General features: G+C 40.2%; 1 protein-coding gene across 1 annotated transcript; it reads right to left on the bottom strand.

The window, feature by feature from the left end:
• Positions 1 to 2,213: 2,213 nt before the first annotated feature.
• On the bottom strand, positions 2,214 to 23,966 carry Strap (serine/threonine kinase receptor associated protein). The gene is made up of 10 exons (XM_050135208.1): positions 23,661 to 23,966; positions 22,750 to 22,885; positions 16,238 to 16,319; positions 15,849 to 15,921; positions 12,568 to 12,664; positions 11,917 to 12,054; positions 7,600 to 7,736; positions 5,361 to 5,510; positions 4,762 to 4,827; positions 2,214 to 3,626 (listed from the first exon to the last, which is right to left on the bottom strand). The coding sequence occupies exons 1-10, from the start codon at positions 23,770 to 23,772 to the stop codon at positions 3,565 to 3,567; spliced, it is 1,053 nt and encodes a 350-aa protein (XP_049991165.1). The 5' UTR covers positions 23,773 to 23,966; the 3' UTR covers positions 2,214 to 3,564.
• Positions 23,967 to 24,544: the final 578 nt, after the last annotated feature.

The raw sequence follows: 24,544 nt of genomic DNA on the forward strand, positions 1-24,544 counted from the left end.
CCCATCTAATCCGAGAGAGGCAGTTCTAGAGTGGGCAGAGCTCTGCAACAGGAGAGGGCCTGAACGTAGCCCTCAGATGGCTACCAAGGCACGGTCTAGGCCCTGGCGCACATGGTGATTTCTAGTCTAGACTCAATAAGAGCAGCTATAACATGAGCCTGGGAAGACCTGGTCTCCCCTTCTATTCTTTTCCTTTCTTTTTTTTCGAGACAAGGTTTCTCTGTAGCTTTGGAGCCTATCCTGGAACTAGCTCTTGTAGACCAGGCTGACCTCGAACTCACAAAGATCCACCTGCCTCTGCTTCCCAAGTGCTGGGATTAAAGGCGTGCACCACCACCACCACCACCACCACCACCGTCCGGTTTCTTCTTCTGTTTCTGCGACAGGAATCTGGCTGCCTTTGTTGAACCAGCGAGCCAGAAACTTTCATACTGCACACTGCTGGGAATGTAGGGGGATGCTATCACATTCGACCAAAGACTTTAATGAATGGTCTCTTTCATTAAAAAGGTGGGGGGCACGACTTCATTTTTGTGTGTATACGGACACACGTACATCTGTGCAGGTACCTGCAGAGCCAAGGCATAATTCTCTGGCGCAGGAGTTAAAAGCAGTCATGAGCTGGGAGCCAAACTACTCTTATGAAAGAGCAAGCACTCTGTAAATGCTCCTCTCTCCGGCCCTGAAGGGGTTTTTTTTTTTTTTTTCCCCTTAAACTTAGTCCTGTGGATAATTGAATATGTGACCTAGGACACATGTGGCCTTTGTGAACTTCATTTTCTTTACCTGACAATTTCTTGGCTCTCTAAAATTGAAATCTTGCGATGCTGACGTTTTCTCCAGCCTGGCTGCTACCCATCTAATCTGCATTCACACGTGGATTCATCTCTGCTCGGCTGAAAACGTCTCAGCTATGCATTTGCCTAGCATGAATCAACTGCTCTAGGTGTTTCCAGATATACAAAAGCATTTTCATCTCTGGAAAATCCTGCCAGATATGTATACTAAGAAGAGCAAAAATTAAGAATTGAGCAGCAATTAGGTAGTGGGGACTCTAATGAGCTAAACCCATCCAAATTTCAACTTTACTTAATGACTAGGTTTTAGGACTATTATTACATCTACTTACTAGAGAACAGGGTGACCAGAATAAGTTTGTCTTGCAGAGCTGTATGGTTTGTGTATACCTGAGGACATGATAAATGGAAGCTATCAATGTGTCAGACACAATTTCGCAGCTAAATAGTAGTTGGCTTGTTCCCATTCATGGAGGCTCATCTATCTAGTCTAGTCCACACAGCTACTTCTAAGTAATTTGAATTTATCTAGATCATATTCACACCACCATTATGTCTACTTAACCTTGTAAAAAAGAGAAGCAGGCACTACAAACCTGGAACCCACTAGAACACCAAGAGTGCCAACAGCCAAGGACAAAATATTCATGTCCCAACACAAGAACTCATGCATTACCTCAGCAGCCATGACCAAGCAATCCTGTATCCTAATATGTAACTATCACATACGGATGTAGGCATGTTCACAAATACGCACCACCATGCCTAATGCTGTGTGGGTGCTGAGGGAACCAAACTAAGGTTCTCATACTTGCAAAGCATTCTATCTGACTAAACCAACTCTCTAGTAGGCCCCTACTTCTTTAGCCTCACTTCAATACAAGAGGCATGCTACCAAGAAATTATCTACCTGCATCCAAGCTAAATGACCTAAGTTCCTTAATGTTCAAATTCTAAAGTATTCCCCTTTCCTACAGTGTAGAGAGGAAGGATGAGGACCAGGTAAACACAGGGGCAAGTAGGCAGGAAGGCTCAACACCTAAGGGAAGTGTGGACTGCTGAGCCAGTGTGGTTATAGGCAGGCAAAGAACAGATCCAGAACAGCCCCAGTGGATGCAGGACTCAGAACATGCATGCAGGATCATCCATGCCTACTCATTTGAGCACCTGAGTGCTAAATCATCAAAGAAATTGAGAAACAAGTTCAGCTGAAGAGAGACAAGGACTGCAGACATCTTCTAGCTGATAGAAGGCAGAGGAAGTCTCTATTAACTCCAGACAGGACACAGCTTCGCCAGCACCTTGACTTTAGCCAAGTGAGACATGTTCTAGCCTCAGGACACTGTGATTTTAATATAAACATGTCCGTCCAAGCTACAAACTTGCTCCAGCAATAGGAAACAAATGGCACAAAACTAAGAAATGCCCTCAATTTATTAAAAACTTCATAAACACCAAGTAATTTCCATTCCAAAAGATGCATGTAAATTTTTATTTAGGGTCAAACTCTCAGTTTAATTCTTGATACATTGACAATACTGGTACAGAGCAGAGGACCGGGCATGTTAAACACAGACACAGGAACAATACTGCCCTTAGGCTCATCAATGGACTCTCCCAGGCCAGCATGGCATGTAGTGCCTGCTTCCGGTCAGTTGTCACAAACCTGACAAAACAACTTTTCTTTCTTCTAAGCAAAGTATTAAAGGTCATTCAAAAGACAAATTACAAAAAAGCAAATTAACAGACACTACTCATCTGCATTTTCAAATTACTAATTTAATCTCTTCATATAGTAAAAAAGTAAATAAACTACAAATATACTCAACTGATCCAATTTATTAGAAAGTTGAATGACCCAAATTTAAAGGATGTGATACAAAAAGTCTAATACATCTTCAATATTGCAAGTTCCGATTACCCCAGTCATGAACTCGTGGCTGTCTGTACAAACACACATGTTCTTTCATGTCTAGTGATTTTCACAAGAATCGGGTTTCAAGTTATTTTTCTGTTCTTTCCAATTGCTTTTCTTTTTTTAGTAACTAACATGCATGTTTAAAGATGCAAGAAAAGCAATTCTATCAATCTGGAAGAAGGTAAATGAACACCCAGAATGAAAATATCAAGTTTATGTAACTAAATTTCAGAATTAGGGAATGTTCAGTTCAGACCCTGTAACCAAACTTCTGCTACACAATGCTGTATATGATGTAGAAGCTTTTTGGATAGTTCCAGTTTTAATACTCAAATGTATCAAAATTTCTTAAAGAAACAGAACATCATCTTGTTTTAGAGGCATTTTATTTAGATAACTAAAAAATATTAGATGTTCAGAAGCAGTCAGTGTACAATGAAAGAGACAAACCAGTTACTTTATCATGTAAATCCTCTTCTTCCCAACTGAGAGAAAAGAGACGTTCTGCTTTAAGGGAAAAGTCACAAAAATAGGCCAATATATTTTTCTTCTCCATAACATAGACAGCTACAAGAAATGTAAGTGTAAAATGTAAAGTGTACGTTGGCTTGCTCATTCGAGACAGCAGGCTGTGGCACTACATGAGCATCACCCTCCTGCCTGCACCTCAAACACGCAGCTACTTTCACTCACAGGAACACCCAGTAGTTGTTCGTGCACTGCAGCTAATTCATATTCCCCAATATTTTCTGCCTTCCTTGCCACAGGCAGAGTCACTCTGAAGGCTGATGCTTTTCTCTGCTTGTTTAGTCCATAAACTATATGGCACCTATGGCACACAGCTGATGCTCAGGCCTTAACTTCAGGAGTTGAAGAATAGATGGAATCTGAATTCTCTGAAGCAATTTCTTCTGCAATTAAAAAACAAAACCATAGTCAATGTAATAAAGAAGAAAATCAATGTTTCTATATAAAGAGGAAATAAGTAGAAAGGTGGTTTGTAAGCATGCTATGGTAAGGATGGCAACAGGGAGCTACTGATCATGCATTATCTACAAGACTCAGGCCACCAAACACCCAAGCAGAACCCAGACATCTTCCTCTATGGCCTTCACACCAGCTTTAATCCCCATCCCTGTTCTTTCAGGGTAAGTTTCAAATGACTCCAACTACACAATCAGCATTTAATTAAAATCATGTCTCTTTGAGTCCTGTCTTTTCCTTTAGTAATTAAATTTAAGCCTATGCAATTCAAAACCATAAGCATTAAACACTGCTTCTACTGGGGGAGGAGAGAGTCCTAACAGTATCAAAAGTGGAGAGAGAGGAGCCGCAGAGTCTGTGGTAAACTCTCCCCTTTTCACCACCCCAAGTCACTACTTAAGAGCAAAGACCCATCTTCTAATCTAACCATTACCCATCTTGCTAATCCTCCCAGTAAGAACAAGTTCACTTTCCTTCTTGTTCATCTATCCCATGGCTACAACCCTAGACTTTAATGTCCCTACTCTTATTCTTTCCCCACACTACTATTTCCCAAATTTATATGTATCCCTCCACTTAAAAAAAAAATTCAAAGTTTTTTTTTCCTTTTTCCTATTCATAAAACTCTCCAAATATTAAGACAGCACTCAGGGCACTGGGTTTTGTTTTGCCCTTACACTTCACATTTTGCTTCTCTGCCTTGGTGTTTCTGTTTTCTGTTGAACTCCTCCACCCCTCATCAATACCACATCCTTAAAATCTCACATTTATCCCTCCACAGGTCTCCACTGGTTTAAATGCTAGTTCACTTCACAATTATAAACTAAGTAATTTGTTAAGATAACACCTGTCTCTGAGGTTCACTAGAATAAGACACTGTCCTGCCCAGTGTACAGAAGGCCTAGAACTCTGTAGCTAATGATTACACACTCGTGTATAAGCTTTCCATAATTTAATTCAAATCTATTCACACTTAATAAATTACTTTTGGCACTGACCAAAACACACATACACTTAATTTTTACATCCCCAAGACTCTTAGAAAAGCTAATTTGTATTTACCCAGCTCCTCTTCCGCTGTTTCTTGAAAACCGACCTTTGGCTTTGCCAGTTCCCCGCTGTCTTCCTCTGTGAAGAGAAAAGCAGTGACTGAGGAGGAGCACAGCAGTTTCTGTGAACTCACACAGCACAGTTTCTCTTTTAAACGTTACTGTGATTCTAAAATAGACATCTCAAAGTCACTTTTAGTACTACAGCTATGCTGAGATTAGTAGTAAGTCTTTGTCGTTTTGCGTTTTGCTTTTTAACTGAGAAACACGTTTTCAGTGGTACGGATCAAGTAATATAATACTATGAGGAAACTGGACTAATACGTGTAAATTCTTCATATTGCCGTCTTACAACTGTTATTTGATATTTCTGTGTATCTGCACCAGTAACCACTGGGCCATCTCCCTAGTTCCTTTGTAATAAATTCTGAGTTAAGTTCATTCAATTCAGCACATAAAGGACATTGCTCGATTAGAATTATGGTTTCACTCTGCTTATATCATATTACATAATTCAAAATCTAAGGGAAACAAGACACAATGAAGCAGAATTTACAAATAATACAAAATCTATGCACAATAACTTGATTAACTTTGAATAAACGTCCTTACCAGGAAGCACACATTTCCAAAGGCCATAGGTTTTTCCTACTACAGTTTGCCACAATCTCAATGTCCCATCTTCAGAACCACTGGCATAGAGTTCACCATCAGGACTAAACCTCACACAGTGAATAGGGCCAAAGTGACCTTTGTAGGATTCTGAAAAAGGTGAAGAACAGGGCTATCAGACTTAATGTAAAGCTGATTATTAGGCTAAGTACTGATTTACTAAAAGAGACACTGTCTGCATTCGTGGGACATCATCTCTGCCATTTCCTTAGGATCAGTTAGCCCTTTTCAATCCAGTAAGGCAGAGGCAGACTGTCTTTGGAAAAAGAAAATGAGGTTTCACATTCCACAGAGAATTGAGGAGCTATCAATAAAGCTGTAGAGATCGGAGCAGAAGTCTGTCAATTCCATCCCAGTTTCTATATCCTGAATTTATTACCTGCTTTTAAAGGAAGCAATTCCTTCCACGTCTAGAGAGAGCCACCAGGTGGAGCTCTTTTTCATACTCAGTCTATGGTTCTTAATTCCACCACAATGCTTACTACTGACCCTTACATTCTAATATAATAAATTTTATGGGAAATAGTTAGGAAGGTTTTCTACTGCAGTAAAACCCTTACTTACAAATGCTTCCCACATATAATTTAATGCTCCATCATCTTATTCAGACTAGCCGGAGAATAAAAAGCATGTAAGAATAGAGGAATCTGAGTAAAATACTTGAATATTGTTCACAAAGTTCTAGATTCAACCTTCACCCCACAAGCCCCCGCCACACACACACACACACACACACACAATCAAAGGTGTGTGAACAGAGACTGCCATGAGAACACTGGGTCCACAGTGCAGCACCTGTCCGTTTCTCCTCCTCATCACAGCCTGGGCTTTACTGATGCTGAGCACCTCCCAGTGCGGACCCAGCCACCGCTTTCAAACTGACAAGAATTGAACATGTGACTGAAATAGTCTAACACTAAAACAAACCCCAATCTACCAGTTTCCCCCAAGAAAGGAAACAAAGCTGCCTCTTGTTCTTTGTGTACAAATCTAGTTAACTTAGTTCTTTGGGTGGAAACCAGAACAGTTAGAAACAGGTTAAAAAAAAAAAAAAAAAAAGAGGTGGGAGTTTATAAACAGAAAATAAAATATTCAAGCTAATCGGAGAATAAAAAGCATGTAAGAATAGAGGAATAATACCTGTTTAGACTTGGTAAGTAAACATAAAAGTAAGCAATAAAGTCTTGCTCTTTGAACTGTCTAGCATACTATTATACATACTATCAAGTTAGGATATATCAAATTAATCACATTATCAACTATTCTATGATGGCTGGCGGTGGTGGTGCATGCATTTAATCCTAGCACTTGGGAGGTAGAGGCAGGTGGATCTGAGTTTGAGGTCAGTCTAGCCAACAGAGCAAGTTTCAAGACAGCCAGAACTGTTACAAAGAAAAACACTGCCTCAAAAAAAAAAAAAAAAACTAAAGCAAACAAACAACAAAAAAGGAACTATTATGAAACTTATGAAAATAAGACTCAAGAAAGAAAATATTACATATATACAATTTATTTTATACATTAAATTACATTTATTTAATTTTAGAAATTAATTTAAATTCAATAAAAATATATTAAATATATAATAGTATATTATATAAAATAATATTAGACTCTCTCTAAAGGTACCTCCATAAACCAGTGATCCCTCATTAGATCTAGATATTTCTATCCAAAATGGGTAAAAACATTTTCATTTTTGAATTTCATTTTGAATTTCAAGTTTTAATTAGCTGCAAAACTTACTTTCAACACACTACAGGTCAATATCTAAGGTACTCATTATTAGAAGTTAATATTTTGATAACGTAAATTATTAAGGAGAATGGTCCTCAACCTTCCTAATGCTGAGATCCTTTAATACAATTCTTCATGTTGTAGTGACCCCCCAACCATAAAAATTTTTGTTGCTACTTCATAACCATAGTGAAACTACAGTTATGAATTGTAATGTAAATATCTGTCTTCCAATGGTCTTAGGTAGGCTGAGCAGTGGTGGCGCACGCCTTTAATACCAGCACACAGGAGGCAGAGGCAGGCAGATTTCTGTGAGTTTGAGGCCAGCCTGGTCTACAAGAGCTAGTTCCAGGTCTTAGGTGACCCCTGTGATTAGGTAACCCCAGGGCTTGTGACCCACAGATCGAGAACGACTGATTCAAGGAACAGACACGAGCCTTACCTAATTCTTCTCCACTATTGTAGTCATACTTATACAGTTTAAAGTCTTCTCCACCTGCAACAAGAAATTCCTTTTCAGGATGAAGAGACGCAGAATTGATGGTTGCAGGAGCTTCAAAGGATTTAATTGGCTCCAGACTGGAAAAAAGAACACAAAAACATAAATGTCTGCAAATCTATCCACAGTAAAATTATTCCTAAATTCTGAAATACAAGATAAAGTATTCATTCAGTCAAGCGTAAATGAACTGTTAAAAAACATGAGCAAAAACATTCAAAATTTTTCCCAATAAAGATGCATTATTTTAATGAACATGAAAAAGGTTATACAGACCAAGAACAGTGGTACAAACATGCATACCAGCTCAGGAGGATATGGAAGAAACCAGCCACAAATACATTATGTGTAGGGGTGGCCTCAGCCAATCACCTTGCTTGTAGGGCGGGGTCCCTGAGGATATTTTTTTACTAATAAATATTGCTGATGTTCCCCCCCCTTCCCTTCTGCTTTCCTGTTCTCCGTGGGAACCTCGGGTTCTGTAAGTCTTTTCCTAATTAAAGCTAAATATTTTATTATAATTTCTGTCTGCCTTCAGTTACGCTGCTACAATTATGAATGGCAGTCTTAAAAGCCTGTGCCAAAAAACCCAAAGACGGGGACATAGATGTTTATGTCTATGGGTTGAATGTTCAACGTATGAAGGCCCTGGGTTGACTGCTCAACAGTAAAAAAAGTAAAAAACATAAAGCAAGCTTCACAGTAGAGAATCACGACAATGCAAATGAATGTCAATTATGTTTTCTCAATTGTTGAGGATTTAGGCTTCTACCCCCAATACAAGAAACTGCTATCAAAACTGTTAACAGCTGTTTTTAACCCGGTTATATGGTGGTTTAAAGGAAAATTGCCCCTATAGGCTATATTTGAATGCTTGATTCCCAGTTGGTAGACTATTTCGGTAAGTATTAGCATGGCTGAAAAAGCTTCATCACTGGAGGTGGGCTCTGCGGTTTCAAAAGCCCATGTCAGACCCAGTCTGGCTAGCTCTCTGTCCATCTCCTGCTTATGGGTCAGATATAAGCTCTTGGCTACTACTTTGGTACCATACATGCCTACCTCCTGCTTTGATGGTTATGGACTCACCCTCTGAAAAGCCCCCAGTTAAATGCTTCCCTTTGTAAATTGCCTTGGTCATGGTGTCTTTTCGCAGCAATAGAAAAGTAACTCAGGCTAACTGTATTAAAAGCTGATTTATCAATGCCAACTGATTCCTCTGAAATATCAACTGTAGTTTCCTCATCAGACATTTTCAGTTCAATCCTGAAAATTACTTCAATATAAAACATCAACCACCACATGCGACAAATAAAACATGCAAATTAAACTTAGCCAGGCCATGGTGGGGAAAGACTTTAACCCCATCCAGCACTCAGGATGAAGAGGCAGGCAGATCTCTTGAGTTTAAAGCCACCTTGGTCTACAAAGAGAGTCCCAAGACAGACAGGATTCTAAAAAGTTCTTTAAAAAAAAAAAAAAAAGGTGCAGGAGTGCTGTGGGACAATGGTCTTGTACTTTGTATGTAAAGATTTGTCACTTGTGTTTTAATAAAACGCTGATTTGTCAGTAGCTAGGCAGGAAGTATAGGCAGGGCAACCAGGCAAGAAATAGAGGTGGGGAACGAGAATAGAATTCTGGAAAGAGGAAAGTTCAGTCTGCAGCCGTCACCCAGACACAGAGGAAGCAAGATGAGAAGGCCTCGCTGATAAAAGGTACCAAGCCATGTGGCTAACACAGACAACAATTATTGGCTAATTTAAGATGTTAGAATTCATTAATAAGAAGCCTGACCTAACAGGCCAACCAGTTATTAATGTAGATTTCTGTGTGTTTCTTGGGACTGAATGGCTATGGGACCAGGTGGAACAGAAACCCGTCAACAAATAGTGCCAATATGTGGTTTATGAATAGCCTACAGCATGCCTCTTGGGGGTGGCAGGGATCTTGAAACTCCATAGAATTGTGGCAATAAATATGGTTCCCGCCAGTACCTCCACCATGAAGCTAAACTCTCAGAAAGCTAAGGAATAGGGTGGATCCAGCTGTCAAAGCCATGGCTTTAATACTAGCCATATAGCTTAGCAAATTAAAGACTCGTATGTTCAGAAAAAGAGATATACAGTGTGTTTTAAAATATGTATAGGCTTGAGAAAGGAAAAAGGATAAAGTAGTTGGGTGTGGTGGCACACACCTTTAATCCCAACATTTGGGGGGCAGAGGCAGGAGGATCTCTTTCAGTTCAAAGACAACCTGGTCTACAGAATAAGTGCCAAGATAGCCAAAGATACACAGAGAAACCTAGTCCCTCCCACCAAAAAAAAATAAAATAAAATAAAAATAAAAGAAATTGAGTTTAAAAAAAAAAGCCATGTAAAGATGAAAAATACATAGTCTGGATACTGTATGTTGTCATTGGCTTGTTTGATGGCTGAGGAAGGAACAATAGCTGCTAAAAGACATTTGATTACAAACGCTGCTGGATTAATACAACATATATATTTTTAAAATGCTTTAACTTTAAAATTTAAGGCAAAAGATACGTTACTTTGGAGAAGAGGTTTTGCTTTCATTTCCTGTGGAAATGAGTGAGGGACTGTGGATTCATACTGAGTTAAAAAAAATCAGGTTTGACCAAGGAAGACACCCTAAGAAATCTCTGATAGGAGCGGATTGCCCAGATGTCTTGAGTTCTACGTCCAGAACAGTTTCAAGACTGCTGCCTGAAATGATCAAGACTCACAGAATATTCCAGTCAGGACTTGATCATAATTCTAAATTTCATTTAGGTCCCCATAAGACAATCAGGGCACCCAATCAGCAGGAGGTAGCCTAGAAAACTATGCCCACATTCTCAAAAAATGGATTATGGATTGTTTTGTTGTTGTTTAGAGTGTTGGTCACAAGTTGGTCTTGATAATGGTCAGGAAAAAAGCTAAACAAAGATTAGATTCAGAGTTGTTTTGAAAAAAAGGGGAGAGAGTGCTGTAGGACAATGGTCTTATACTTTGTAAAGATTTCTCACTTGTATTTAATAAAACGCTGATTGTATAGGCAGGACCACAAGGCAGGAAGTACAGGTGGGGCAACGAGAATTAGGGAATTCTGGGAAGGAAAAAAGATTCAGTCTGCAGTAGTCACCCAGACACTGAGGAAGAAAGACGTGACTGCCTCGCTGATAAAGTTACCAATCCATGTGGCTAACGTAGACAAGACTTATGGGCTAATTTTAGATGTAAGGAAGAGTTAATAAGAAGCCTGAGCTAATAAGCCAACTAGTTTATGATTAATGTAAACCTCTGTATTTCTTGGCGTTGAATGGCTGTAGGATTGAGCAGGACAGAAACCTCTGTCAACAACCCTGTCTCAAAAAAAAAAAAAAAAAGAACAAAAACAACAAAACAGATAAAAAACTAAAGTTAGCTGTGGCATATCTAGCACTACAGATGACTACTTGTTTGAAACATTTAATAGGCCAGGTATTACCAAATGAGATCTCAGGAAAAAGTTTACAGCAGGATCACATGGTTCAGGAATGAGCAGTTACAGCTGTACAGTCTGATAGTTCCGGGCAAAAGTATTCCACTATTAGTTACTGTGTTTACCGGAGCTCCCTTACACTTTCAGAACTTCGTGTTACTTTTCTGTCTCCTAGTCAATGAAACTGAACACTGGACATATTCCTTGAGACTATATGCTAAGACTACTGTCAGAATACAATTGGTCTAATCTTTACAGAAATCCTTTAAGTGCCAAGGCTAAGAACTCCACACTCAGTTTTATGATTGAACTCAACATGGTACTTACAGGATTCCGGTGCTGAGAACAAAGATGTACCACAATATTAGCTACAGTGATAGAGCACAACAACATATACATAACCTCATACAACTTAATGAAATACCCACCAATAAAAATGTTTTAATGGATATGAACATTTTTAATTAGAAAAACAAGATTATATGCATCATAGTCTTATTAAGAGAAAAACCACAAGTACACACAAACACAACAGAAAAAGAAATGATCAGGTCCGCACTACATCCTTCACAGTTTTTAGGTCCTAGGGATTTATACCTATGGTCTCAAGCCACGCTACTGAGTCGTATCCCCTAATGGCGCTGAGAACTGAACTTTGGTCCTCCACAAAAGGAGCAACCACTGTTAATCAACAGCTAAGCCAGCCTACCAGCCCTTATTTTTAAAATAAGCTGATTCTCCCTTTTACCCCCAAAATAAAATGCAGGAATTTCCTGGGCATACCTTACTGCACTATGAAAAGCAATAGTCCGCCCGTAAGTAAGAACCAGGACCTCTCCCTCAGGGATATATTCCATGCTGCTAACAGACATGTTAAAATTCACAGATTTCACTTCAGTCATTGTAGCATGATCCCAAAGACTGCAAAAGGAAAGAAAAAGTAATGTTTCGTCAGTGATCAGAAATATCTTCAATTTTATTTATACATAAATCCCTGAGAAAAATAATCATACTTATAAAGTAATTTTTGTCACAAATCATAAAGGAGTTCTGGATTCTAAGTCAAAACCTTTGTTAGATTGTCGATGAAATCAACTTTATCATAGATTTTGACAATTGTTTTAGTCTATCCAACAGTTACCAATCTTTTCACAGGAAAATACATCAGGTCATAACACACAAAGTTTTAAGAGCCTTATGAATCCCCTCAGCCAATCTATCCATGACGACATTCAGAACAACTACACATCAGCAGCTTTAATGACTTTCTGAATTCTACCCCATGTAAATAATAGTAAACAGCTCCAGGTAAATGTGACATACATTGATAAATTTTAACTTACACATATTTTCCAACATGATTATTAAATGTATTTATAAGTTCCAAGGTAAAATGCTTTTCAAACAGTCAATTATTGAAAAAAGTTAACTTACCGAACAGTTTTATCATCAGCTGAAAGAATCTGTTTATCCTCGCTGCACCACAGAGCCTTTTTAATACCGGAAGTGTGACCACTAATTTCCTTAGGTTCTTTAGATAAAACAATTTAAAATGCATAATAAATATCTGGCTTTCTGAACTGAGCAATACAAAAACAGCCCATTCCAAATTTGATGTCTATCAGATGCACTAAGGTTTGCTAAACTGGAACAGTAATTCATTTCTATGACAATGAACCTCAACCCAAATGAACCTTGCTATATAAAGCGGAGACACCTCCACTTACGTGTAGTTTTCTACACTGACTTCTATATCCAAAGGTACTATTATACCACAACATACTATTAATGGACAGCAAATGTGATGTTTCTTGGTAAGAACATGGGCCCAGAAACAAGGGTGTACAATCCTCATAAAAATCTAGGATCTTTATCCAAGTCATCGCTGGCAGTAACTAATGAGGCGAAACACACACAATTGTCAAGAAGATAGAGGGCAGAAGGAGAAAGGGAAAATTTAAAGTAGCATAAGCAATTCCCAGGGGAGAAACTTCATTTCTTCACCTTGGGGTAATAGAAGTTGTTACATATAGTCTATGATGATTAAGTACAAACATACAGCTGAGGTGCTTAATACTATTTGACATACAGTCAAAGTTTCATTAATTGCTATCACTTCTACTGCTAATCCACTGGGGGAAAAAAAAACTCAAAAAATAGCTTGGGGAGGTGAAGATGAAGAAAAGTCCCCCAACTCCTGAACCTTTACCCTATCAGAGAAGTTCAACGCATATTTTAGCCTAAGAATACCAAGAAACAGGCAGAGAAAAAGGCAAAGCAGATAATCAGAACAGTGGTGAGAAGCACAATCCATCACTTTAGAAATGCTTTTCCAAATAGAATATTAACGCTACAGAATAACTGCTTAATCACAATATACTTTTTTAAACTTAGTGTCAATTTTGTTAATTCATGAATAATACTATCTTCACCTACAGATGTTTCTTCTTAACAGCCAATACAGCTAAATTTTGAAACACTCACCCTTCAGATGCACACTGATGTCTCAACATCCTGTCCTACAGAGGGTGACATCACACATCACCCAAAATCTAGTAACATTGTTCTAATACCTTTACAGAACCTAGTATCATGAAATGAAAATCCCTTACTGATGAGGAATATTATTTTCGAGTGTGTGACTTTTGTTTACATTGTTTACACTGCACTTGTTTAAGCTATGCTGTGCCTGTCTAAAACACCTAAAAAAGAGACCAGCAATAGCGAGGCAGAAGATAGGCAGGGCTGGCAGGCAGAGAGTATAAATAGAAAGAAAAATGAGAAAAAAGAGGAGCAAGGGAACAAGGAGAGGAGGACATCAGGGGCCAGCCATCCCTACACAGCAGGCCATGGAAAAAGTAGGAAAGAACAGTATACAGAAATAGAAAAAGATAAAAGACCAGATTTTCCAAAGCAACATTTCCTTACATCCAAATTTTGAAATCAAGATACCTTTAAAGTACATGTTAGTTTAGCTTAGCAGCCTGCACAATGAAATGTCTCCCTGTACATATCTCATTGTCGAAAAACTAAAAAAAAAAAAAAAGTAATATACATAATCCAGACTCTGTATATATTTCATCTTTACGGGGCTTATTTTTCTTTACTCCTTTACTCTATGACTGTCTCTGCTCACTTTAAAGATTTCAGGTAGGTAGGTATTCTTCAAATATTTCAAAGAGTAACAGAATAGGGCATTTAAAATGTTTTAAGACTTTTCATGATAATGAGATACATCTGCTCCTGGCAGCACCTATCTACTTCAAAAGGATGATAGGTATCAAAGAGAGTCTTTATGGAGTTGGTTAGCAATTTGGGCAAGAAACTGCTCTTGCCTGGACTACTTGATAGTATGCTGTATAAACTGGACATGCAGCAAAGAGAAAAATGACTGCTGAAGTTGCCTCAAGAAAGTGAGACTGTCCTTCAGGGTTCCTGCTTCATAGAAGGACCTGACAGACATTCTACATGACTGACAAACTGCCAATATAGGCAGAACTGTCTTTGAAATTCCCTGTTTCATGAAAAACTCTGCCAGATACTAAAGGCCTGTAGGCTGAAGATGGATGCCCCAATGGTACAGAAGAACTGTGGGTGACTGCTCAGGCAGCGAGATGTCTCTATCAATTCTAGAGTTTTGGAAGTTGTTTACAAAGTATTTCCTGTTTACTTAGGTATGTTGTATCCTTCTGGAGTCTGATGGAGTTGAAGTAAGTTATAGTTATAAAAGATAGATTAGATATAAAACTTTAGACTCACAAAGACAGGATATTTTCCTTAATTTGTCAAATGTAAATAGACTAAATAGTGTAACTATAATTCTTGTTTGATAACTACTGTTACGTGTAATTTTACTTTGTTAATGTTAAAACCTTCCTTATTTAGACAGAAAAGGGGAGGTGATGTGGGATTCCCTTCTGCATTCTATGAATATGTTTTATTATCATTAGTTAATAAAGAAGCTGCTTTGGGCCTATGACAGGGAAGAATATAGCCAGGCTGGAAGACACAGAAAGAGAAAGTAGGCAGAGTCGGAGACACATGTAGCTGCTGAGGAGACAAACACTCCGGAACCTTACCGGTAGGCCACAACCTCATGGTGATACACATGGTGTATCATTAAATACACATGGTGATACACATGGTGATAAATTAAATAGATTAATTTAAGACAGAAGAGTTAGCTAGAAACATGATTAAGCTATTGACCAAACAGTCTTGTAATTAATAGAGTTTAATGTGTGATCATTTCGGGTCCAAGTGGCCAGGAAACAAACGAGCAGCCTCCACCTACACCCAGAGGCAAAAGGTAATCAGGGTAATTTAGATTAAGAAAAGCTGGCAAGAAATAAGCCAAACTAAGGCCGGCATTCGTAAGTAATAATAAGCCTCTGTGTGATTTGTTTGGGAGCTGAGTGGTGGGCCCCAATAAAGCCAAAAGAGTAGAACAGCACACAACAGTTTATCATAATGAAATTTTACATTGCCTGAAGGCTGTATGAGGTATGCAATAAGACAAAAGTAAAATAAAATTGGCATAGGAAAGAAAACAACTTGACAGAATATATTGTAACAAAAATTAAGGTTTTAACAAAGGAGAAGAGATAATGAATGTTTCTTTCTGGTACTGATCTTAACTTTCAAATGTTTGTGGTTCTTTAATCAGTTTTTTTTTTTTTATGGAAAAGCAGAAAGTGAGACACAGTTATGCTTACCTGCCTCAGGTTTGTTCAAGTCATATATGCGCAGCAGTTTATCCTGCCCCCCAGTTAACAGGTAGTTGCTATCCTGAAAACAAAAAAGAAAAATGATTAACCACTTTAACAGTTAATTAAATATAATCACCAAAAAGATGAAATTGTAGCCAACTACTTCTAGGAGAACACTCTACACACGGAATGGCCAAGCTCAAGTTTCCCTCTCAAACACTAAACTGCACCACAAGCACGGCCATTCTGCTGCTGCCCGCCCCTTGTAGCACAGAAACTGTCACTGCAGCTGAGGAACACTTAACTCAAATGTAACTCGGGACCTCACTCACATGCTATGCAAACAGTATACCACACTGAACTACATCCTTAGCCAAAATATCATTTTCTCACACCTGTGTGAAATCCACAGTCTTGACAATGTGCTTATGAGCCAGGGTCATCAATTCATCTCCCGTGACAGCATCCCACACTTTGCTAAAAAAGGAACATAAACAAATATTCCACAACATCAATACAAGGTTAAGTATAATGGTAATTCTAATCAATACAAAATAATGACACACATAATATTTATGTAATTGTATCATGTATCTAAGTACTCATTATTATGATACTTGATTTATCTAAAAAAGGCAATTCTTTTAAAAAGGCAATTTTTCCATAGGACTTTTCAACTTTTAATTTTTTCTTGGAAAAAAGTAACTTATTCAAGATTCTCACATTAACCCAGCCTACTTTAGTTTATGTGGAGGCCCAAAAATGTGAGCCTATTTCCACCTTGTCTGATGGTCAGAGAGTTTGGAGGTTGCTCAAAATTGTTGACGACAAGTGTAGCTACATATCCCGACTCAGGTTCTTTTGACATTAAGATGGCTCAAACAATTAGATCCATTCCATCCTGACAGATGGTCAGGACATGCAAGTATACTTCTGCTCCTTCTTTTGTAATATGAGGTTACCTTAGGAATGATTACCTTCAGGATGCTTGGTCTAGAATGGCTTCAGTGCCTAAACAGAATACTAATGACCTGATGTCTCAAAGTGTTAAAGCAATTGACTGCTTGAGATGTCCTTTGTATTGAGTTAAGTCTTTTGCTGCCTTCTCCCCTCCGCCCTTTTTTGTGTTAGGGCATTAAAACCATATGGAAAATTAAACTCGGGAGATTTTAGTATTCACTAGAACTCCTTCCTAGCACTCTCCTATGGTTTCTGCTTTATTATTTTCGCATCTTCGTACTTTTTACTTATATTTCTAATCCCCACACCTCTATCCTGGCTGGTCTCCAACAGCTTATACCCGTATTTGTTTTTACCAAGCCAGAAGAATATTTTAACCAATTCAGTTCATCAAGTCATCCTTTTGTCTACTCACATGCCAGAGAAAACTACATAGCACTTCTGTGAATTTAACTACTTCAAATCTGTACAATGTTAGACCTTGATACAGATCAGATCAAGTTTAAATCGAGATGGTAGAGGGCTAGGTGTTACTAGGCACACCTATACACTAACTTTATGATGCTGAGGCAGGAGGATTCCGCATTTAGGTTAGTCTTAATTACACAGTGAGATCTTTCTTAAAACACAAACATAAGTATAAAAAAAATAAATAAAACCAGCTGGGCAGTGTGGCGCACACCTTTAATCGCAGCACTCTGGAGGCAGAGGCAGGCCTCTGAGTTCAAGGCCAGCCTGGTCTACAAGAGCTAGTTCCAGGACAGGAACCAAAAAGCTACGGAGAAACCCTGTCTCGAAAATCAAAAATAAAAAAAAAAATAAAAAATAAAACCAAGCAGTCACTCTCCCCGCTCCAAGCACATAAGGTACATGCAAAGTCTAGAGATTCCAAGGAGAGCCAGAGGTCCTAAGAAGCAAACAGAACTACACCAGGAACCAGGAGCACAAAGCATTCTAAATCAACAGCATTAGATAAAATGTACAAAAGTAAGAAATAGGAATTAGTGATATAACATCCAAGCTTACACATACAAACTTGAAGTTCTATGAATAGCTGTAAAATATGTCAAGAAATGTCACCGTGATTTCTCTTATACACTCTGGTCTCTTTGATTCTAGTTTAACTCTGCCCCAACCTCCTTTTATTTCTGATCCTAGGCTCCCAAGATAACTATAACCCATATATTTTCTTCAGCTCCCACACCCTGCTCATATCTGTATGCTCAAAGTTCTTTGCATTCTAATTCCAAACACTAATCTCCACTAGATCTTCTCATTCAATAATTAATAATTCTTCTTTTGGGGGAGGCAGGATCTCTCTATGTAGTCCTGGCATTGAGCTGACATATTCTCAAATTGGTCTCCAATTCAAGCTCCTCCTGCCTTCAGCTCCCACGTACTGGAAAGGTGTGTGCCACCACACCCAGCAACCATTTATTTCAGTTATTCCAGAGTTCAGCTTTCAAGGACCATGGCACTGGATTCTGCCTTGGTTTTGTTTATACATACTCATTCTTAGCCAGAGAAGGGTTATCTAGCTATGAGTTCACATGGATTAGGATCAGAAGCATCACACTGTCAAAACACCTGACGTATCTACCTAATTTTACGAGTGTCAAGAGAACTCTGGGTAATGTCCATCTTAATCTTTTTTGTTTGGTCATACACAGGACTGAACACAGATCCTAGCATGACAAGCAAGCACTCTATCACTGAGTTATACTCCATCTCTTAATGCCCTTTGAAATGTCTATTTAAATAAGTCAAATACTCTTCCAACAACAAAATCTTACCGCAATGTATGCTACACATTCACTGAAGACCAGAATAATACTAACCAGAGCTATCAGCAAGCTTGCTACTACTACTCTAACTTTGGTGGACTGTGAAACACAGGATCAGATGTCAAAGGATCTGCGGTCACAGAAACATTTGATCAGGACTCAAATACAGGATACCTGACTGTGTTCACACACCTACTATCAATTACAAGTGCAAATGTTAGGAAAGCATCAACACTATTGTATAGGCTATTCTTGGTTGTGACCTTGATTACACCCAGAGTTAACACAAACTCCAATGACTGGGCACACCTCATTTGAAGTGGAAAGACCAGCTGGGACATCCAGCTTCATTGACAGAATGGATACTTGGAACTTCTGTTCAAAGGTAGCCACTATTGGATTAGCTGGATCACAGTCTGTAAGCCATTCAAATAATACCCTTTTATGCACAGAGATTCATTCTATAAGTTCTGTTCCTCTAGAGAACCCAGACTAATACAACTATGCATAGACACGTCCTCAAGCCTATAGTCCTTTAAGTCAGCAATACTCCAAATGACCTAGACAAAGGGCCTGCAGCAACAAGATAAAACCTTGGTTATGCTCAGGGTCAGTTCAATAATAGGAGGGGGTGACCCATACACTTTTCACACCTGTTTGTTGAGACTATCTGCTCAGGTCTCCCTCTCCCAATTCAACCCTGCCCAGATGTTTAGCTGGGAACTCTTTGTTGGAACCCCATCTACCTCTCTCCCCAGAACCCACCTTCAGGAAGCTGTTCCTCCCCAGGAGATGTTAGGAACATCTACAGGGTACTTAAGGCCTGGTCCCTAGACCTGCCACGTGATTTCTCTCCTGCTTTCTTCCCTCTGAGAATCACCCCGGAGTTGCTTGGCTCAGTTTATTAAACTTTGTTTTATCAATTCGGCAGGATTTGGCTTTCATTGCTTCAGCAGAAAAATCCAAAACCAGGGTTTTCGAAACATTTATCACTATTTTCTCTCCATTTCAAAATAGTTCCCACATGACCAGGACTCTTGTATACTTTTTATTTATTTTCCTGAGGGCTAGCATAGAATTTGGTAAGATGTATAAAACAAGATTCATCATAGCTCTCACTACAATACAGGATCCTCCCTAACTGCCCAGAAAACCAGTATAAGACCAAAAGCAGTAAGTGGCAAAGCAGTCTGCTTTAATTGACACTGTTAAAGCCAGGTTATGGTAAAATCAAAGTTAACAGAATATATCTTTAAACTGCAATCTAAAAGCTCATCCTTGAGAATACTAATGTCCACAATATCAACACTTACAACTTTATTATCTTACATTTATATATTTAGTTTCAATATAATATAAATAACATTATAATACAATATATAATACATAATTATAAGTTTAATTAGATTATATTTGATCTAAACTATTATTAACCATGAGCTTACTGTCAAAAGATTGTGACCTAATTACCACAATGAAATTGGGAGCTGGGAGGGAAGGGTCTAATCATAAAGCCCACCTGGCTGGAATTCTGTGTACTCCAGGCTTGCCTTGAACTTGTGATCTTAGGAACGTGTGCCCACACCAGGCCTACCTTCCAAGTAAGCTGTAGTGTTATGCACTCATCAATCTTAGTTGCATGGGAAGCTGAAACAGGAAGGCTATACGTTTCCCACCACCTTGGCTATACAGTTAAGTCAGTTTTGCAACTTAGCAAAATGAAATTTAAAAAGGGCTGAGGCTTTAACTCAGTGGTACAGTGCTTGACAAAGAGCCTGGGTTCAATTTCAAAAGCTGAAAATAAAGCCCCCTCCCTCTTAAATACCTAGCTGTATAACACTGATCAAATATTCTACACCCATTATTTTAAAAAAAAAATCAATAAATTTCACCTCCAATGACAATGTTCTTAATGAACTTAGTGAAAAATAAACTTTACTAGGAAAAAAAAGAGAAACCTACAGCAATTACAGGCTCAAATATCCAATAAATAAAAATCAAGATCCATTCCCTGACCTTTTACTTTAGTAACTTTTTTCAAGTGACTTATCAGGCAAGTATAAAGCAGTATTTAAATCGGGAATATAAAAGGCTAGAGAGATGATGGCCCAGTGTTAAGAGCACTGGCTGCTCTTCCGTGTACAATTCCTAAGACCTACCTGGCAGCTCAAAATTATCTCTACCTCCCCTACTAGGGGATCTGACACCCTAACACAGACATACATATAGGCAAAACACCAATGCACATAAAATAAAAATAAATCATAAAAAAAGAAAGGAATATAAAACATGGCCTCAACCTTAAGGGTACATTAATTACAGTAAGTACTATAGTTAGTGCACAAACAAGACAACAGGTAGGTAGCTTCCCTCTGCTCTCCAGGACTCTTCCATATCTGAGCATTACTCTTTCCCATTTTCACCTCCTCGGAGCACTTTGTCAGGGCTGTGGATGGATCTCAGCTGACAGATACTTGCCTACTAACACACATAAAACCAGTGTGGTGGCTCTCAGCTCACCTGTGACAGCTTAACTCAAATGAAGGAGGCTGAGGACCAGAAATGCAAAGACATCCTTAGCTATACATATAGGATAAGTATGACGCCAGTCTGGGCTATATAACAGAGTGCTGCATATTGTGAGTTAGTATGCAGCTGACATCTAAGGCAATTTTTGGCCTAGAAACATTAACACAAAACTCATAGCAGCTTTTAAAATCAGATTTATGCTACAACATCCTAACAGGGCAGCACACAAAGCTTTATGATGGTTACACCAATGCTGTAACAGCAACTGATTCCTCAAAGGCACAGAAAAGTCCACAGAGCTTTACTTGTCTTTTTAAACTCCGCTTATTTTTAAATGTACATACAGTAAAATTCACTGGGCTGTATATAGAAAGGTCTAGGTTTCAACAAGGGTATATGGTAATATGCTATAAGCTGTCTTTTTTTTAAACTTAATAGTTTTAATACGCTTAAGTCAAAGATGGCAACACAATTTACAATTGCTCCTTAGTATGAAATCCTTTTAAACAAGAAATCAACAGATCAATTTTACTCTCCAGGTTCTTGTCTACATGAACAGCAGCTCTTAACATTGTCTTTGGGCCAGCAAGATGGCTCGGTAGGCACACACCTGACAACCTGAATCAGATCCCTGAACCTCAACTCCCAAACTGTTTCTGACCTCCAAACACCCACCACGGCATGCACATGCCTGCACAAACAACAGCAGATAAAGCTACCTTTATTGGTTTAAAAACAGAGATGACTGCAAACACTAGTGTAACTATACACCAAAATTATATACACTGCAACACATGCCTCTAAAGTGCAGAGAATCACTGTAAGTCAGTTTGATAATACATGCAATTCCCAACAAGTGACATGTGTTGTGGCAATGGTTTAGTCCAGCAAAGCCTGTGCCAAAAGACACAGTGAACTAGAGTGAGGTGATTTCTCCATGATTACAGTGGTTCAGAGACTGCAGGTCACCCAGAGAGCATTACCTGAGCAAAAAGGACAGGACTTAATAATCCCCCAACTGACAAACAGAACAGACTTGAGTATTTTAAAAACTCTCCCGACTATGCTCCTGTCCACTCAAGGTGAAAGTATAACTGTAAAGAGAGACCAAATCCTCAGAAGAGCAGTGACATGATTTAACTGACTGAGTGGCAGCAACAGAAATAGAAATAATGGAGAAGAAATTCCCAGCAGTGCGGAGCTATGATGAGCATGAACTAAGGCAGTGGCAAACACAGCGACTACCAGTAGAATCAAAAACTGGTGACGATGAGGACCTTAGGAAGATCAAGCATCTTTCAGACTGCCATCTTTAAAACCATAGGAAATGAAGAATAAGCCCTTAATCAAACTGAGTGAAAAAGCACCTGGAGGTAGCACTATATAGTACTCAATTTAGAGAAACATCTGTAAAGGACATCACAACATCCATTATCCAGGAGGCATCATAAAAGAATCCTGGTCTCAATCAAAGACAGAGTTAAGTCATTTAAACCTTCAAGTCTGGGGAACCAGGATGGGATCTTGGTGAGATCAAATACCATGTGTTTTCCATGGCACCAGCTGAGTCGCAGATTCTGATGATGTCACCACACAAGTCAGAGAGAATAAAGTTAGCCATCTTTATTACTTACGCCGTGAAATCTGCAGCTGCTGTGGCAGCTTTGGTGGCATCTTTATTCAACGTTGCACCCCAAACAGCACCTTTATGACCCAAAAATGTTCCAATCCAGTCTCCTGTATCTCCCTGGCGGAGCATAGGTTTGCCATCTAGAAAACATTTTAAGACATGTGATTTAGAATTCTGCAACATAACATCAAATATTGAATAGCAACCTGGGGGGGGGGGTCCCATTGTGGAGCCCTGGTCCATGGGTCTGGTCCTCATAACTGGACTCAGGAATTTTGGTCCCTCTTCCTTGGAAGCATAAATGATTTTGGGACTGGATCAGACGCCTCCCTCACGTTAGCAAACTCCGATTACAAAACAATTGTACGGAGAAACGCTTTCCAGGACCCGATTCCGATTCCCTGTAACAGCAGCTCTAGGGAACCCGACGCCCTCTTCGAACCTCTTTGGGCGCCCCTTCACACATGTGCAAGCAAGCACGCAGACAACACACAGATACCCACGAACAGGAGGCTGGAAGCCACTGCCTTGTGTCAAAACAACCTAGACAGGCATTTGTGACTTTGAACCAACTAAACCTTAATTACATTTTCCTCTGGGGAGAAAAGAAAAGAGGCTCCGACCACAAAGGATGAAACAGCGGGATGAATGCGAAGGCATAAAAGGCACTCCTCTCGGCCTGGCCTAACTCCCCCTTCCAGTAAACCCTTCGGAGACACAGGGCAGTTCTGTGTCGAAGGCGCAGTGCACGGTTTTCTGAACGAGCACTAAAACCGGGGAGAATGGAGGGTGCCACACATAGCCTGACCGGGGCGAGCCGAGAGGCCAGCACCCTCTCGCTCTAACCGGCAGCGACGATACCCCGCCCCCACCGCTCGGCAACCGCGAGCCGCGGCCCCGCCGGGCTCGGCTCACCTTTACAGGCGCTGATCAGAAAATAGCCGTAAGGCGTGATGCCGCTGAAGGCCAAGTCCACCACGGGCCGCGTGTGGCCGGAGCAAGTGAGCGGCGTCTGCCTCATGGCCATGGCGGCGGCGAGCGGGGTGACGCGAAGCGCGGACCGCGGGTGTTCTTCTCCTCAGCCCGCAGCGGCGCCCCGCACTCACACCGAGGCCGGCTCGGGAGTCCCCGCGACTCGCGACCGCCAAGGGAGGGAGGGAGAGGGAGGGAGGGAAGAGGGGAGGGGAGCGCCGCGGAGCCGGCCTGCCGCCACCCACCGTCCACACCGGTAGCGGCAGGAAGTGACGGAGCGACGACGCGCCGCGTCCTACGGAAGTGACGCGCGGCGGGAAGGCGGGATCGCCGAGAGCAGCCGCGAAGAGCGGAGTGCGCAGGCGCGAACTCCGGCCCGCGCGGCAGGCGGTGCTGACGTCACGCGCGCTGCGTCCCGGTTCTACCCCGTGCTGCGGGCTGAGGCGGTGTCCGTTGTAGGCTGCTCTGGAGCCAATTGGCAGCCTCTCTTGCTGTTCCTTCTCGACGCGCGGGGTCCGAAGGTTGTTCCCGCTACAGCAGTCCGCGAGCGGCCACGTGACCCGGAGCTGTGTCCCGCCCATCCCTCCCCTTCATGTGTGGAGCTGGAAAACGGAGAGGACAACTGAGGAACCCGGGAATCGAACTCCTGTTGGCGGCTTGGCGGCTATGGCCTCTGCTCGCCAGCCCCATCCTTCACGCTTCTTTATTCGTGTATAACTCAACAGTTACTGTATATTTTTTTATAGTGAGGGCGGGTCTCCAGGTTTGTGGCTTTTAGAATTGAATGAAGAGTTGAAGCTCGCGTTTGGCAAAGCACAGCTTATACA

Source organism: Alexandromys fortis, unplaced genomic scaffold (assembly GCF_014885135.2).
Source record: "Alexandromys fortis isolate MF-2015 unplaced genomic scaffold, M_Fortis_MF-2015_v1.1 scaffold_21, whole genome shotgun sequence".
Classification (NCBI taxonomy): domain Eukaryota; kingdom Metazoa; phylum Chordata; class Mammalia; order Rodentia; family Cricetidae; genus Alexandromys; species Alexandromys fortis.